At 36.2% G+C, this 16,218-nt stretch overlaps 1 protein-coding gene across 9 annotated transcripts in view; it reads left to right on the top strand.

Annotated features, from left to right (window-relative positions):
* Positions 1-16,218, top strand: part of mtd (TLD domain-containing protein mustard) — a 302,195-nt gene that overhangs the window by 191,294 nt on the left and 94,683 nt on the right. For 6 of the 9 annotated variants that reach the window (XM_076624100.1, XM_076624097.1, XM_033343673.2 and 3 more), the window contains exons 2-3: positions 7,346-7,414; positions 9,579-9,685. In XM_076624100.1, coding sequence (XP_076480215.1) covers positions 7,346-7,414; positions 9,579-9,685 — 176 coding nt within the window. The remainder of the gene's footprint in view (positions 1-7,345; positions 7,415-9,578; positions 9,686-16,218) is intronic. The other 3 variants (XM_076624102.1, XM_076624098.1, XM_076624095.1) reach the window with 1 other exon arrangement.

Genomic DNA, 16,218 nt, shown 5'->3' with positions numbered 1-16,218 from the left:
ATAGTAAGGTATGTTCACACTTCTAACTTCAATTATATGATTATAAAGCAGCATTTACGATTATTTTCTAAGGTGTGTTTATAATAATATTCGTAAATTACCCCTCAAAGATAAGGATGCAAAACAGTGCACCGTTAAATGCAAGATTTGTTCTCATCTTTTTTTATCGATGTTCTAATAAAAAAGTTTGATCGTTCAATGAGGCACTTTTTATTTCAAAGTATCTTCTATTTATCGGTTATATTCAAAATGCCCTAACTGTTAATTTTCATTCAATTTTTACAATTGTAAGAAGTTCGAGCGCTCCTGTCATCAATGACCACCGTGGCGTCACAGGAGAAACCGTGACAGGTCATATATGACCAACGTGGCAGTCAAAGTGTTAAAATTGACGTTTTGACATGAGTTTGCAGTAGTACGCCGAAACAATTATAGGGTCAACTATTGCGAACGATTTTATTGCCCCAATCAAGCGGATAATAAAAGCAAAGTCGCATATAAATTTGATAAATCGACGTACCGTTTTTGTGACACCGTGATGAACATTGACTTGTAGATATAATTAAAAAGAATATGCAGATACAAAGTTGGAAGAAAGGCGCGATCGTTTCTTGACATATTACGTTGTAGGAGATGCGAATTTTTACGAAACTGCCTGATGCAAAATGTCTGCCAAGGTGTCGTAGGAAATTTCGAAAGAGTCTCTTTCCAAGCGGCTCGAAGCAGTCACCTTTCTACCTACCGATGGAAGTCGTGTTGCGATTCTATTTCTGCCTTGTAAGTACCACGTACGTACACTATCGTTCATAAGTATTCCGATACTTAAATTGATTTACGCCAATAAGACGTAGAGCATGTAACATATAGTAGAAGCGATATGTGACATATCGTACGTCCATGTAATAAATTAATGAAAAATGAATAACCGTAGAATATTTATTTAATCAATAGGTCATACATTTTCTTCGATGTTTTTGCAAACGAATTATTGAAATTAACTGTTGCAATTTTAAAAGTAGAAATTTATGGAAGTTGAACAAGCGTAAACTGCTTTTTTTTCATTTCAACGATGGAATCGCTGGATCGTTACGCGTTCAATAGAACTTAGAAGCAAGGTATTTCGATAAATTTTCCTTATTCTCTTATACTTTCGTAACTTTTTGACGGAAGAATATTCTAATTGTAATTAGAGCTATTGACGTTGCCAAATGCAAGTATGAACCTGGGATACTTTTGAAGCGTAGTGTACTTGGATAAAACTAGTTTCCAACGCGCTCGGTACCGATCGATGTAGACGGTGATCACGTTGATGCACTTATGGTCACGGGTCGATGTTATCGAGAGCGTGCATCGACGAAATGCGCAAGGGACGATAAACGTGGCTGCGTTCCTCTTCGATGAACAGAATCCTCGACTCCGTGATTGCGATTTAATAAGCTGGTTTAATTTCTTTTTAACGATGCAATGATAAGCATTTGCATGTGTTCAGACGGTTAATTACCAGGGAAATGTGCGAGTATATGGGTCAATGTGTCTGAGAAGATTTTCAAGATAAAAGAAAAGAAGAATGTCGGATAGTCGAGGAATTTTGATTACCAGTTAAAATCTTTGAGAATCATCGCTGAATTAATAACGCGAATGACCAACGATCATAAATTTCATGTAAACAATAGTGAGAACTGTAATAACATTACAGGAATTATTCATTACGGGAATAAATGTTATAAGAGTGCAATAAAAAATAATAACAAGATGCTTCGCATGTCTGAATCTCTCGTATATTTTAAAGAAGGAAAAAACCACACCAATGTGAAGCAAATGATTTCCGCGTATTTCGTATATTAAATAGCTCATTTAGGCTGAGCGTGTTAAATCTGAAGTTTCTATGATATATAATAGCTACAAAAGATATTGCACGTACAATCGTAGATATTGCAATTATTTATTAACGAACTTTAAAACAAACGCAACATTAAATACAAAGAACAGGGGACGAACAAAGTAGGTAGAAAACAAGAACGATAAAAAATAAGATAAAAGAAGACGATTGACAAAGATAACTGAGAGCAGTTATTACAAGTAACAATTGTTGAGGATGACCCGCTGCAAGACAGTAACAGAATCATAGAAAATATCAATTTTGTTGTCTATTAAGCTTGTTGACAGATATACACATTCGACGAATAGAATTAGATTTACCGCATGAGCTACGGTGTTGCTGTTCAAAAAAGCGTAAATGGAAGCTCCGCAAGGAGTGTAGATTTTAAACAATTCGAGAATTCCCAGATAATTCGTGGCACCACTTGAGACAAACAAGATGTCACGTATGATGCGCATCTGCTCAAGCAGATAATATGTTTCAACTAGAAAGTATATATTCGATTTTTCAATCGAAAGACACGAGACAAGCCATGTGTCTCGCTGCTATCCTTTAAGAATCTATGTCGAACACCTATCGATAGCGGAACACAAGTATTACTGGTAAGGAGACCAGATATCACAACTAAACTCCAAACGGGGACGAAGAAGGCTGCAGTACAACTGTTAGAAAGTATTAATGTCAGTAAAGAGCTTCGATGCTGTGCTGACGAGACCGACAATCTTGTAGCATCGGTTAACGATTCCGTGGATGCGAGTTTCAAATGATAAATTGGAGAATAATGTTATTATGGCGTTTATACGCTAATTAATTTAATCGAGTTAAAGCTCGAATATTACATTTCGTATCACTTACGCTAGTATTTACATATCATCGTATGACCACGAAGCTTTGACGCTATGAGAATGGAATGTAGAACTTGATATACCTCTGAGTTTGCTCCGCGCGCAGGCATTACAAACACGCCGGATGAAAACTATCTTTTCAATTATTGATTGTGTTCTATCGATTTTTTCGTAGAGAAGATACGATAGAACAGTGGGAAATTCGTTCGCCAATATCGTCATTTTATGGGTAGCGTTAACATCAGGTGTTCTGGTGCTATCGATAATTAAGGTTCTAACCTGGATATCGGATAATAATTAGCACGTTATAACGACGAGAGATTATTTGGCAATCCTGAGTGTAGTTTGCAGAATGTTCTGACAAGTTGTACCTTCGTCGAACGTGGTTTGAACAAGTCGAAGTTTTGTTATCGATGGACGATCAAACGTAGCTTCGTCGAGCTCTTGATGGGTTACCAGTCCATCGAACATAGTTTCGAACAAGTTGTGCTTCAATATGCCGTCTATGGTGTTCGTATTTAGGGGATATGAAAACGGATACAGATTGGATATGTAAAATGCAACGTTGTCCATTGAGAGGTCGTGGAATTCGAAGCAGATGAAACGTCAGGCTTGTAAAATGTGATACTCCTTGTAACAAAGGTAGGAATACGATACATACTGATAAGTCTGCCTTTATAGAACACTATACTGGTCATCTTGGGGTCGTGGAACGTTATAGCGATGAATCTAAACTCGCAGAATTCGATACTGTCTAGAGTTTGGATTGGATCAATGTTTTATCAGAAATGATAATAGTGGATTTCAAGATTTACCATGGTCGTTGGATCTTCGTGGTCTTTCTGATCTCTAGATCGTTGAGTTTCTGGTTTTTGCAAATCTATACATTTTCAAATATTTGGTATTCTTCAGATGTCTACAATTTGTCAAACGTTTGTCATGTCCATGTCTCTAAAATGTTTGGAATTTCTTGGATCTTGGTGATCCTTCGGATCTCTAGATTCTAGATCAACGAGTCTGTGATTTCTAAATCTATACACTGAAGAACTTTTAATATTCTTTAAATATTTAGAATTTTCAAATCTTCGTCACGTTCATGTCTCTAGAATCTTTGAAATTTCTGTGATCTTCTAAATTTATAAATGTGAAAGGATTAGATTCCGAATCACTGAATCTTCTAGAGTTATTCCAGAACCTTTGTAATACTTGCAACTTTTGCAGCATAGATTTCTAAATTGCATGAAATCTCTTGTTTCTTTTTTTTAATTTATGAATCTCTATAAAATCCATAAATTTTTTAAATTATTCTCAGATTTATATGATTTTCTGGCATTACTCTAAGTCCTTTGTAGTTCTTGAAATCTTTGGAACCTTAGATCTCTAGAACATCTGCCATCTCATTCTATTGGCCATAAAATTTCTATGATCTTACAAACTTATGAAAATATGTCAATTTTTAGATTATTCGACCTTCTAGTATTACTCTCGGACTTGGACGATGTCCACAGTCCCTGGAATCTTCCAACTCCACTAAGTTTCTGATAGAATTTTCGCGGTTTCCTAGACCTCGCCAATATGTATACAAAATCAAACGAATCACAAACCAAATACGTATCTACTCCCACGACACGGAACATCTATGAAACAAAATATTATTCTCAGAAATATTTCATGTTATCGTACCAAGAACTAAAGTTGTCGTATTTTCCTTGGACGATTTGTCAATTGGCTCGAGAGTGAAATTTATTATTTATATTCCCCTTCCTCTGTGACCACGTACTTCCTGCAACTTATTGACTTCGCTTTAGCGTTACGTATTTATAGTAGTATGAAATATTACCGAGAGAACGTAAGTACGTGTTTCCTGTTTCCTAACAATTTACACAGCCGAGACCGACTAAAAACTGTTCGTTTCGTTCTTGCGATCTTGATCACAGTGTCAAGCGTGAAGTTCGTTAAAATTGTTGGCGGGGCAAAACACAAACATTGCGCGTAAATCAGAGTTAGTTCGATCGAAACTAGGTGCTGTTTATTTATTTTTCCCCCGTGTCTCGTGCTAGTCGATGATTCCGATCTGTTAACAAGGCAGACTGCCAAACGTGACATTCTGCTGTTTCCAAAAATATAGCCCGATGATATCACGCCTGTTTTTCCTCATAAATTTCCTTCGTTGTTTTCAACTAAAGGACCATAGCTAGATATTGCAGGGGGGAAAGTTTGGTTGCTTCGACTTTGCTTATACGCGACAGCTGCTCGAATATATCAGTGTGATTTATTGAATGGACTGGTCCAACGAATACAATGGATGCTGTACTCTTCTTCTTCTACCTTCTTTTGCGTGTTCTTTTACGATTACCGAATAACGTTAAACCAGAGTGGTAGTACAAATTTCTTATTTTTATTTCTTACGTTTATGTCCACTTAAATTCTGTGTTACAGCGGGAAATGCCCCAACCGCAAATTCATAAAATTGCGAAGCTTTGGGGATATGTAGGTAGGTATCACGCAAATTTGTTTACTGCGCCAATTCATTCTAGAAGGGTGAAATTGACCCTTGAAAATCCGGCCATTTTTCCATTTTACGTTATAACGCGTGAGTTATAAGAGACAGAAAAAAAGTTTTCATACGAAAGTTGGTTACTTTTTTATATCAGGATTGTCGTTTGACAAAGGAAATATCGATGTTGTAGCGAGTTATGACGCAAAATTGGAAAATAGCCGGATTTTCAGCAGTGAATTTCATCCCCTTAGGGAGAATTTGGGCGGCAAAAAAGATTGTGGCATATATAGATATCTATATATACAGGGGTTGAACAAAATAATGGAAAGACTTCTTACATGCCATATAATATATATGTATAACATATAAAAAGTGTGTCCATTAGTTTTTCCAATGCCCGTATATATAGATCCTCTTCGTATCCGCGAAATTTCATAATTTATTGAATTTATGGCTAATTTTTCTCTGTTATTAAATTCCTTAATTTTCTTCATCTACTTGATTGATCTTAATCTTGCTTAATTGATTCTTAACCCTACAAGGCGTCTGTAGAATGAAGTAACAAAACGTAAATTCTAGGAACAAAAGCCACTTTCATCAGAAGACTTTCATCGTAATACATTCGCAACTATTGTCCGTAAATATCGTGATACGTAAAATGAAAATTACGATCGCGCTGCTCCATGAATGATACCAGTGCGACTTGTGTAAATCCAAGTGAAAAATATTAATAACTTGCAATGAAAGGGTAATTGGTTGCCCGATTGATTTTATTACCGAAAAACGAAGCAGGAGGGAGTTTTATGCTTCAGTAGTTCTCTGGCGTAATATAAACTACAACTGGATTCGTCGTCTAGAGCAGAAATACACGAGTCGACCTCGGAAACCCGATCGAAAATAGAAGCAAACGGTCGCTCGAATGCAGATCCGGTGTAACGAGTGAACTCGTCAGGATAGGGGACGGTAATCGAATTAAAGCATCGCTGGTAGTTAGCGTCGGATGAAAGCTGTGACATGACGCTGCGAATGCGCTGTTTCAAATCGAGCAGATCCAGCTCCAGTCATCGTTTGGGGATATCTATTCTGGCATCCTTCCACCATCGTGTCTTTATATTCCGGCGCGTAATTCGATAATTTGATTTTGCTCAATGTTATGCAAATAGTCCTGCCTCGAACAAATTCGTATCGATCGAGCTTGAAATCTCATTCTTCAAATAAAATGCACAAGATTATGTCAGATTTTTATTCATACTACCGCTCATAATTAATTCGAATAACGCACACTTTACGATTTACCTTCACACATTTCCTACAATACATTCACATTTTCATGGTCGATAATAGGAATGAAAGTCAATAAGAGATAAGATATCATTAACAAATACGATTATTTATTGGGTCAATAAATACTGATTTGATCTGTATTGTTGGTTCGAAATTACACGTGTGTTTCATTGAAATTACTGAAATGGTTTATTTTATTTTATTGTAGAAGTTTATCGACTTTTGAAGTCGTTTGAATTATTACAAGCATCCGGGTATACATCCAAGGTATTGACGATTGCGATGATGAAGTTTGGAAAGTTTTAGTCAGTTGGGAATAATACTAGAAAACATAGTTTGCGACTGTATGCTTTTAAATCTTTGATGATGATGTCACACGGTATGTGATATTCCAATATTCCAAGAATTACAGGGAAGTATATGCATGAGCATTGAAATGTATGTTGTTTTATTTTTGCAACTACTTGCTTGTGTGAGATGATTTTATCGTTATCGAATTCGAGACTCGAGTCTCTTGTCAGCGTGACGACCATTGATTTTTATTCAATCGCTTTCTGTTATATTTTTTATTTCATATCGATTCAACGTACCTCATGGTTTCCCTTAGTTTGGCGAAAAATGAACTTTAAATTCGATATGTAACAACCAGTGCAATGGAAATTGCTACATTTCACAAATATATCGTTCGTTTTTCTCTCTAACTGAAATTATCCCGTCATTACCCAGTTTTACGATCCCCATCAATTTTATTCGCGCATTAATTTTATTTTAAGCATTTTGGCACGCAGTTGCATGTAAACTCACCGCTGTCGTTTTGGATTGTTTGTTGCATCGTAGGTCCAGGCGAATGTCCCAGGATATCACGCATTCCAGATCCACAGAAAATCTCACAGTACCCTATTTCAGGTATGTACAACTCTACAAATTTCAATTAGAATGGCTGCACGACGATGAGTTCCAAGCATTATGTATAGGATTAGGTAAAATATAGATTTTCTGTGTGTATGTAATTGACTTCAAAAACAGACAATGCCATGTAACTTAGAAATTATTTATACACATATCTATATCATTTATTCGCTGGTCATACATTCTACTATATTATTTCATTTTCTTTGTTCATTCCTATACACCGTGCGTCTCATTTTCATCGATACACGCAGATATCTACTAAACTGTGCATTATTCGAAAAAGTATTACGAATAAAGCTCACTTTCCTTCAGGGAGATGGAGTATCCAGACGGAAGTTTCGAGATTTAAGCCTGACCTTTGATTTTTCAAGTGGAACGAGAATGGAGCATGCTGTGTATGTTTTAAATTCTCTACAAAAAAAAGTATTAACACTTTGACTGCCACGCCGAGATCACATGTTTCGCTCAGAACGCCACGGGAGTATTTTTATTATTCAAAGCATATAATGGCAAAATAATAATGAATTGATGATGTAAGACAACATTTTTCCCCAATGGACCGTGTATCTTATTGGTGGTCACGAGTAACCACTGTGGCGCCTTGGTAACAGTTGATAGCGACATATTATAACAAGGCTTCGTTTATTTCAACAAACCATTCGCATTCGTTATTTCGTCGTAAGCAAAACGTGCGGAATATATTGCTGAAAAGTGTAAAAGATATCAGTAAACGGTATTTGCTCATTCTATATATAATAGTAAGGTATGTGCACACTTCTAACTTCAATTATATGATTATAAAGCAGCATTTACGATTATTTTCTAAGGTGTGTTTATAATAATATTCGTAGATTAGCCCTCAAAGATATGGATGCAAATACAGTGCACCGTTACATGCAAGATTTGTTCTCATTTTTTTTTTATTGATGTTCTAATAAAAATGTTTAATTGTTCAACGAGGCACTTTTTATTTCAAAGAATCTTCTATTTATCGGTAATATTCAAAATGCTCTAACTGTCAATTTTCATTCAATTTTTACAATTGTACGAAGTTCGAGCGCTCCGGTCACCAATGACCACCGTGGCGTCGCAGGAGAAACCGTGACCAACGTGGCAGTCAAAGTATTAAGGTATTCGAGTCGAAGAATGGTTGATTCAAAAGATATTCTAACTTTGATTCTTGCGAGTGTTATCGTATGAAAGACGAGGAAAGACAGCGCAGGTGTTTCTACGTTCTCCTTGTCTTTCGTACATTTAACTTGACGAAGTTAACATGGTATACCTTTTAAACTTATCGCATACGGGTATACCTTAATACTTTTCTCTAAATAATTAAAAACAAACTGCATCGAGCGATGCATGAAGAAAAATGTACATATAATTCCATTCAGAAAAGACTAAGGTAGCCTTGAAATCCCGAAAACGTATTCACCTAGACAAATCTGGTGGTCGTCGGAACACGTCCCCCTTGAAACAGAACAAGTTTTATCTGAAACGCTTTCTCGAATAACGTATCGACTATTGTCAATCTGCGAATATAAAATCAAAGTTTTAACCATTGAAAAATTTTCATCAGGAAGGATTAAAAATCCGCGGACATTGCACAAGTACGAGAAGTACGTACTCATCGGTTTAGCGGATTTTACTTGTTGCAACATCAGATAACTCGTTCGCGCCTTGTGCTCCTCCATCAAACTTGTTATTTCTCTCTCTCTCTCTCTCTCTCTCGCTCTCTCTTTGCCTCTCTCTCTCTCTTTCTCTCTTTCGTAGCCGGCAATTTCATTGACGGAAGCCTTCCATTGTTGCTCGCTATCTTCGCAGGCCATTCTGTGCCGTGGATACGTCTTTTAGGGTTCGTTTATATACGACGCATGGCTCGTTGCATCGTGAAATTGCATCGTGTCTCGCCTCGCCGACTCTGCTTTTGCAAAGAATACAGAAAAGAAAAACGGAAGAATGAAACGGAACAGAAGAGAAACAGAAGGTTACACGAATAATATTCTGTATTTAATCGTGTACGATTCAGTTCTGTTCGTTCGTATTAGAAATTTCGAAACTCGTTTGTTCCAACGAACCTATCTTAACGTAGAGAGTCAAGGAATAGAGAAAGTACGGGGTTTCGTCGTTTCAATGGTTAATTAAACTTTTGCTTTCGCAGGAGCAAGAGTCGCAGCGTGGATCATGGATTCGCCGCGCCTTTTGATTGGGATTCATCGAAGAACAAGGTCGAAGGACGGTTCGAGTCGGTCGACGAATTCACGAAGGGTGAGTAAAATATTGTTTCCATAAATGTTCATTTAAGAAGGGATTTTCGTGTAACGATAAAAAAAGGCAGGTGACTTTTATGAATTTATTCTCTTTTTCTTTTTTGTGGACCAACTATGAGTCATATGGGACTAGACCTTTTTGGGACGTAGATAGCCTCAAGGTAGAAATTAATTCTTTTATTTCAGGTCTTCTTATTCGTTCGTTGTGTGTATTATACACGAGTTCTCATTTCAAGCAGTCGTCTTTGACCATTGAGCTTTGACCTTGATGTAACCATTGTCACGGTCATTCGAAAGCAAAAGTTAAGAAATTTACTTTTTTCGACAAATGAGTACAATTTATATCGTTTAACAGAGATATTATAAACAAATAATGAAATCAAGATTTGAGGTTCGATTCTTGGAGAAATTTGTAACAAAGGGAATTGATTAATCGATTACTCTTTCGCTTATCGCTATTTTAAAAAGTTATTAAACGCGGTCTAAAGTTATTAAAAGTCTTGAAAGTTAATAAACGATTAGAAAAATTAAAATAAACAAAATTACATTTTCATAAATACTTCAAGACCACATTTACATGCCAAAAATGTCTAGTCCAGTAAGTGAAACTAAAAAAATCACTTGCTTTCATTGACTTTTTTTTCTTAAACTTCCTATCTTCGTTTAATATTTTAACGAATTTGAAGTTCCATCGAAATTCTCCCTAAAGTCGCGGAACGTATAGTCGTTGAACAGACGTTAAATCAACGTTTTATCGACATATCCGTGGAGCCAACGAATAAAGGAATGATAAGCAGAAAAATCAAAGAAACACACCGATACGATAATCGTAAGAACTACTAGGACAAACAAAAAATTGCGTTAGATCGGCAAAGAAGATGATTATAAAAGGAAAAACGAGGGAAACGGAGCAACATTCACAGTGGTTTATCTCGAGAACGAAACTCTCGCAGAATTTTCGTTTCTCCACGCGCTCACAAACCGCGTAATTGCTGAATTATCTCGTACAATTAATCTTTGCTTTCTTTCTCGAAATTCCAATTCATCGGGCACGCACCGAAAGTTCTACTTACGTCTGCTTGCAATTGAATTTAGACCCGATCCTGTCGATAACATATCCTTAGAGTTTATTACGGCTTATCGATGGTAACAAGATAAACGATATTCACCGTGAAAAAATGTCGGTGAAAGTCGAAAGCGATCCAGTGTTCTGATAATAGAGATTGCGGTCGAAATTCATGGCTAAGTGATTGTATATCCGTGGAAGTATTAGGTTGTCCGAAAAGTGTCTTTCTTTCGCAAACGTGTTTTTTACAACAGTGCACCTTCATATAAACGTGAAACCAAGTGTGTGAAATGTCGTGGTGTTTATCTCAAGAGAACAAAATGGACCGTACGTAATTGGACAAAATAATATAAAAGAAAAAACGTTGTGCGTCTATTATTTCCTCATAAAACGAAAGAAACTTTTCGGACAACCTAATACATACGGTAAGCTACGCTACGACGAACTACCTTACAACTGGTAGATGGTACAACGAATACGAAGAATTCCGCCTTCGTTACGACTGTAAGGAGTAAACGTTAACTAACGATGCGAATCTCTTTGAATCTCTCTTTCTCTCGATTAACGGTATCCAGTGTGTAGAAGATACTTAAACAGCGTAAAAAGTCGTGAATAGCGCTATAAACCAGCTTGCTGGAAGATGAACGAGTATCGGATGTCACGGTAAAGAGGCGAGATTTGTTTATGGGAAGGTTGGCTAACGCGATTGCCTCGCCATTTTATGACTCGTGTTAAAGAAATAGATTTCATATTATTTCTACCATTTGTTTCTTTTAGATCATATTACGTTTTTGCATTGTTCAAATCGTTGTACTAACCATAGCCTTGTTTTCAACTGTCAGCCTGAGACGAGTTACATCTGAATATATTACGTTTCAATTTATGCTACAACTAACGTTGTTCGAGAACAAACTCCGTTCGTTCTAACATATCTTACGATATACTAATTTGACTATTGATAAGGATTTATTGATATATCGATAGTACAATACTTATTGGTATATTGATAATATTGTTCACATGCCGATAAAGCGAATGAAAGGCGTGAAGAGACTGTAAATACTTATTACATTGGTCACTTACCTTTTTATTTTGTTTACTCTAACATATCTTTATCTCGTTAACTTACGTTACAAAGAGTTTGCATTATTTTAGAAAATAATGTTTCACCGAAAGAATAAGTTGTTGGCAGAGATACATATTTAAGATGTGTCGAATAAAACATATTCAAATTATTGCAACGTTGCTATCGCGCCATTGTATAAAATAAAGTATGGAAGTCATTTTAATAAACCTCCGTTTATCTGAACTCGCACGAGAATTTCCATAGTAAGAATCAACCGCTTTTTTTTCCACTGTTTATTATACCTCGTTCTCATAATAGGAGTTCGTGTTTAGATAAGCGAGTTGAATGAGCACAAGATTAATCGGTCGAACTAGCATTTAACTAAAATTTCGTTCCGACAAATGGACTTCTAGTGTAGCTCGTTATCGTTTCAATGAAATGAATTTTCGGACAAGACACGCCTCACTTGTTACATTTCATCTGGCGATAACATTTCGATATCATCGATATTCGAGTCAAACCGATCAACTCTGTTGTTATAAATCATTCTGTTCTTAAACGGCTAGGTATCGACCTATTAATCGAGAAAGACGAATCAGCTCCCCGTTCATGTAATAATTTTCCTATTTAAAGATTCTCTATCTTTCCACGTATAGTTTGATTTTTCCTACGCGTAAATTATATCATTTTTATATTTTCAACGACTCCGATTCCACACTGACCTAACTGAACTTGATTTATCTTCGCTATTAATTTTTAATATCGTAATTGTAGAAGCTTCTAATTGAGAAACGACTCAGTCTATAGTTAATCGTATGCTCCGATAACGAAGTTTAGTAGCTTTTAAAATATCGAGTGACTCGGTTTCATTTTTAGACGGTTGAAATATTGATAGTGTTCCATAGTGTTCGTTAGCAGCGCCTTTACGCGGAAGCTCAGATCGATCGTTTGAGGAACGACTAATCGGAGCAGACGACCGTGTAGATCATGATCCAAAGCCGAAGGTCTTCGTCGATCCTAGGCGCTAAAGCATCGCCTATGCAACCTTACTCATTGCGAATTGCATTGACTTACTTTCTTAAAGTGGCACAGATGCCAGACCTGATCGATCGCTTCGCGCGCCCGCGCACCAGCTCAACTTTAATTGACATTCCTCTCGTGAGATTTATCCGCGCCCGCGGATTTTTCAACGATCGGACGATCTATAGTCTCTTCGACAAAGTATACAAAATGTCTGGTGCGGAGTGTCAGAGATTTCTACGCGCTTATAAAAGTTCGAAAGCGCAAAAGTATATAAAATGGCAAACAGTAAAGTACTCGTTGTAATATTTAGCACGTGAAATAAATCTCTGCTCAGGTTCCATATTTTTAATCGTATTCACAGGTGATTAATGAGCTTCCATAGTAAACTACTTGTCGTGTGATATATAGTGGTTGTTATCGGTTTTTGAGAACTTTTTCGACGATTGTCGGTAACTTTTTACAATAGTTATTATTCAAGTTAGTTCGTTATCGAATGCAGATTTCATTTGATTGGAACGAATTCAGTGGAACTTTATTTCAACAAAAATTCTATCGAATTTGATTATCCGAAGGTAAACCCTTATTATACGAACTTCGGTTATATAAATTGTTTGTCCTCCGACTGGTTCAAATAAATGGAGTTCCGCTGTAGTAAAGGCACTTGCATCGATGCTACCACGTTCTGTCCTGGTTTGTTTGACCAGCGAATCTATTCATATAAATCTAACGTGACATAATCGGTAGATGCAGGTCTTAAATTAAAAGCGAAGTCGTCATTGTTTTCTTTCGAGGTTTCAATAAAGTTTCTAAGGATATTCGTCTATTTATTTTATATTTGTAGGAAATAATAACAGCGATGAACTTACGAGACACTCGGTGTAGATGTTGACGGTCGTTATTTTTACAGCTAAGTTTCGTTCTTAGATTATAATATGGCTATTTTTAACGCAAACAGGCGAACACGGTAAATTTATACCGATTAAGTTACTAGCATCCGTTGCGATATTTAGCGAGTAAGTTGTTCGCCAAGCTGCGCTTAATTGAAACACGAGGCTGCTTAGAAGGTATATAACGTATTGGACGTTGAAAATTAAGATTAAATAGGTCGAAAGTTCCTTCCTTCCTTCCTTTTTTTATCCCTGGGAAATATAATCTCTTTTATGGTATAGTTTAAGGGATCCATATAATATTAATTATAACGTTAATTGTAACATTTTTGTTACTTTGGAACAAGCACTTTATGTATCTATATTATGTGTATTATACGAAACATTTTGAAATTTCACGAACACCATAACTAGACACAACTATCATATTTGTTAAGTATAAAATCAATTTAAGCACGTACACAGGAATTGCGAGGGTTAATAAAATTTTGTATATACAGAGCGGCCGAATAATTATGTATAAGCAAGCACAAAGTGATTCTTTATGAAAAAATAAAAAGAAAGTACAGAACAAAAATTTGTTCGTCACATAAGGTTTCGTTTTCGAGAAAATCGGGTTTGAATCTCTTTCAAGTATACTTGGACATGGCTAATTCCTGATTGAACAAAAGTAGATAATCGACAGGACGTTATTCCACGTGCGAAAATAAGTCGAAAATATGGAATAAAGTTTGTCCACAAGACGCTTTGTTTCTGAAAAAGAAAAATAAATTTGAAAATGTATCGTATTAGGCTAATTTCTAACTAAACATCTGCGAACTCTATTTCCTTGAAAACGGAGCTTTAAACGGACAAACCTTCTATTGATCGTTTACTCGTGTTCAGTCGATGATTATTCAAGCTTAATTCACAAATTTCCAAATTTAAAAAATCTCTTGAAAACGAGACATATGAAGAATCCTTTATTCCGTGCTTTCTCCTTATTTTCTCATAAGAGATCACCTCACGCGACATGTTATTCGGCCACATCCTGTATAACACATTCATAAAAATTTTCGAAATACTTTCGTGTATCTCACACACACATACACATACACACAAACACATATACGCATATATAAAATATCCCAAGTATAGTTTGTATTTTTTATAACAGCCATTAGACGAAACAGATCTCTGCTAGAGTTCCATTTTTGTATTATTGGCAAAAATACGAGTTTGCTTAAATATCCGCGGGCTAACGGTAACCAAGAAAAAATACCAAAAAGCGACAGTACTCGGAGCATGGTAGTCAGAATTCCACGTTTAATCCAACTCGGGCAACATAATAATTTAGGTTGCCGATTATACATCGCTGAATTATTCATTTAACGTTAAACATTATTTACGAGCAACGCGTCAGCCCCATAATCCGGGAGACACTTTTATCTCGGAATTTGCATTCGAAGCAAGAATTAAAGTTCCCATACTTTCTCTCTGTATCCACTCGTTTGTTTCACCTGGTTAGTTTTACAGCGTCGTATCGATTCGAGCGAGGTTTAACGGTCCTCTCGTTTTTCTTATTCCATTTCCACCAAAAGACAAAACACATCGGTGTCTACATATATCGGGCGAAGATCGGCATCGCCAGAGCGAGTTCTAAACGCAACGAGCGTTAATTAAATATTGACAGCTTGTTCGGTTCGTTAAATCCAGCTTTTTAATTATTTGCTTATTAGATATAATCAGCATAGCTGTTGCCGTGATAAATGTCGTACCATGGCTAGGAGCGAATCAAGTTTTCAGCCTTTCTCTAATTAAAGTTCTCTGTCTAAAGATTTAGACTCATTCGTTGTTATATACGTGGGCTGCGAATTTTTATGGCTTTCTAGGAAATACGAGCGTGTAAATTGCACAGAATGCACGTAATATGAAAAATTATATGAAATGTGCAAACTACCATACTTTCTATTATATTTGCTGCGTAAAACAATTTTCTATCGAGTCTCTGTACTTTTCTAGCTATATTCTCGAAAATGTGAATTTGTATAAAAATCCGCAGTCCGATTATATGTTATATACCGAGTGTTCCACATCCAAATCGATAAACTTTGCCAACGTGCTTGGGAGATCAATTTGTGGAAAAAATGTCGCACACCGTGGATCGATTCGTCTTCGTTTTCCAGATATGAAAGGGAGAGTGGTATAAAATAATGTATTCAAAATAAATTAAGATGCTTTAAATGAAATTAAAAGACTTTTAACGGCAATCAATTAATTCAAACTATTGGGTTGGCGACTAAGTGATTGCGGATTTTGTCATTAGGTGGTATTGACAAAATCCGCAATCACTTAGTTGCTAACCCAATACTTTTCACGGAAATGTAAGAAATATCATCTGTTATGTATCATTTGCCACGCCAACGCCTTTCCAAATTCCAAATATTATCGCGATTGCTTAAACAAGTCGTAGTTAACGCTAACCTTACCAAGCGCGGTCAAATGACCGG

Source organism: Bombus vancouverensis, chromosome 14 (genome assembly GCF_051014615.1).
Source record: "Bombus vancouverensis nearcticus chromosome 14, iyBomVanc1_principal, whole genome shotgun sequence".
NCBI classification, from domain to species: domain Eukaryota; kingdom Metazoa; phylum Arthropoda; class Insecta; order Hymenoptera; family Apidae; genus Bombus; species Bombus vancouverensis.
Note: the sequence above shows the minus strand (reverse complement) of the source record. Positions and strands in the feature narration are given on the sequence as shown.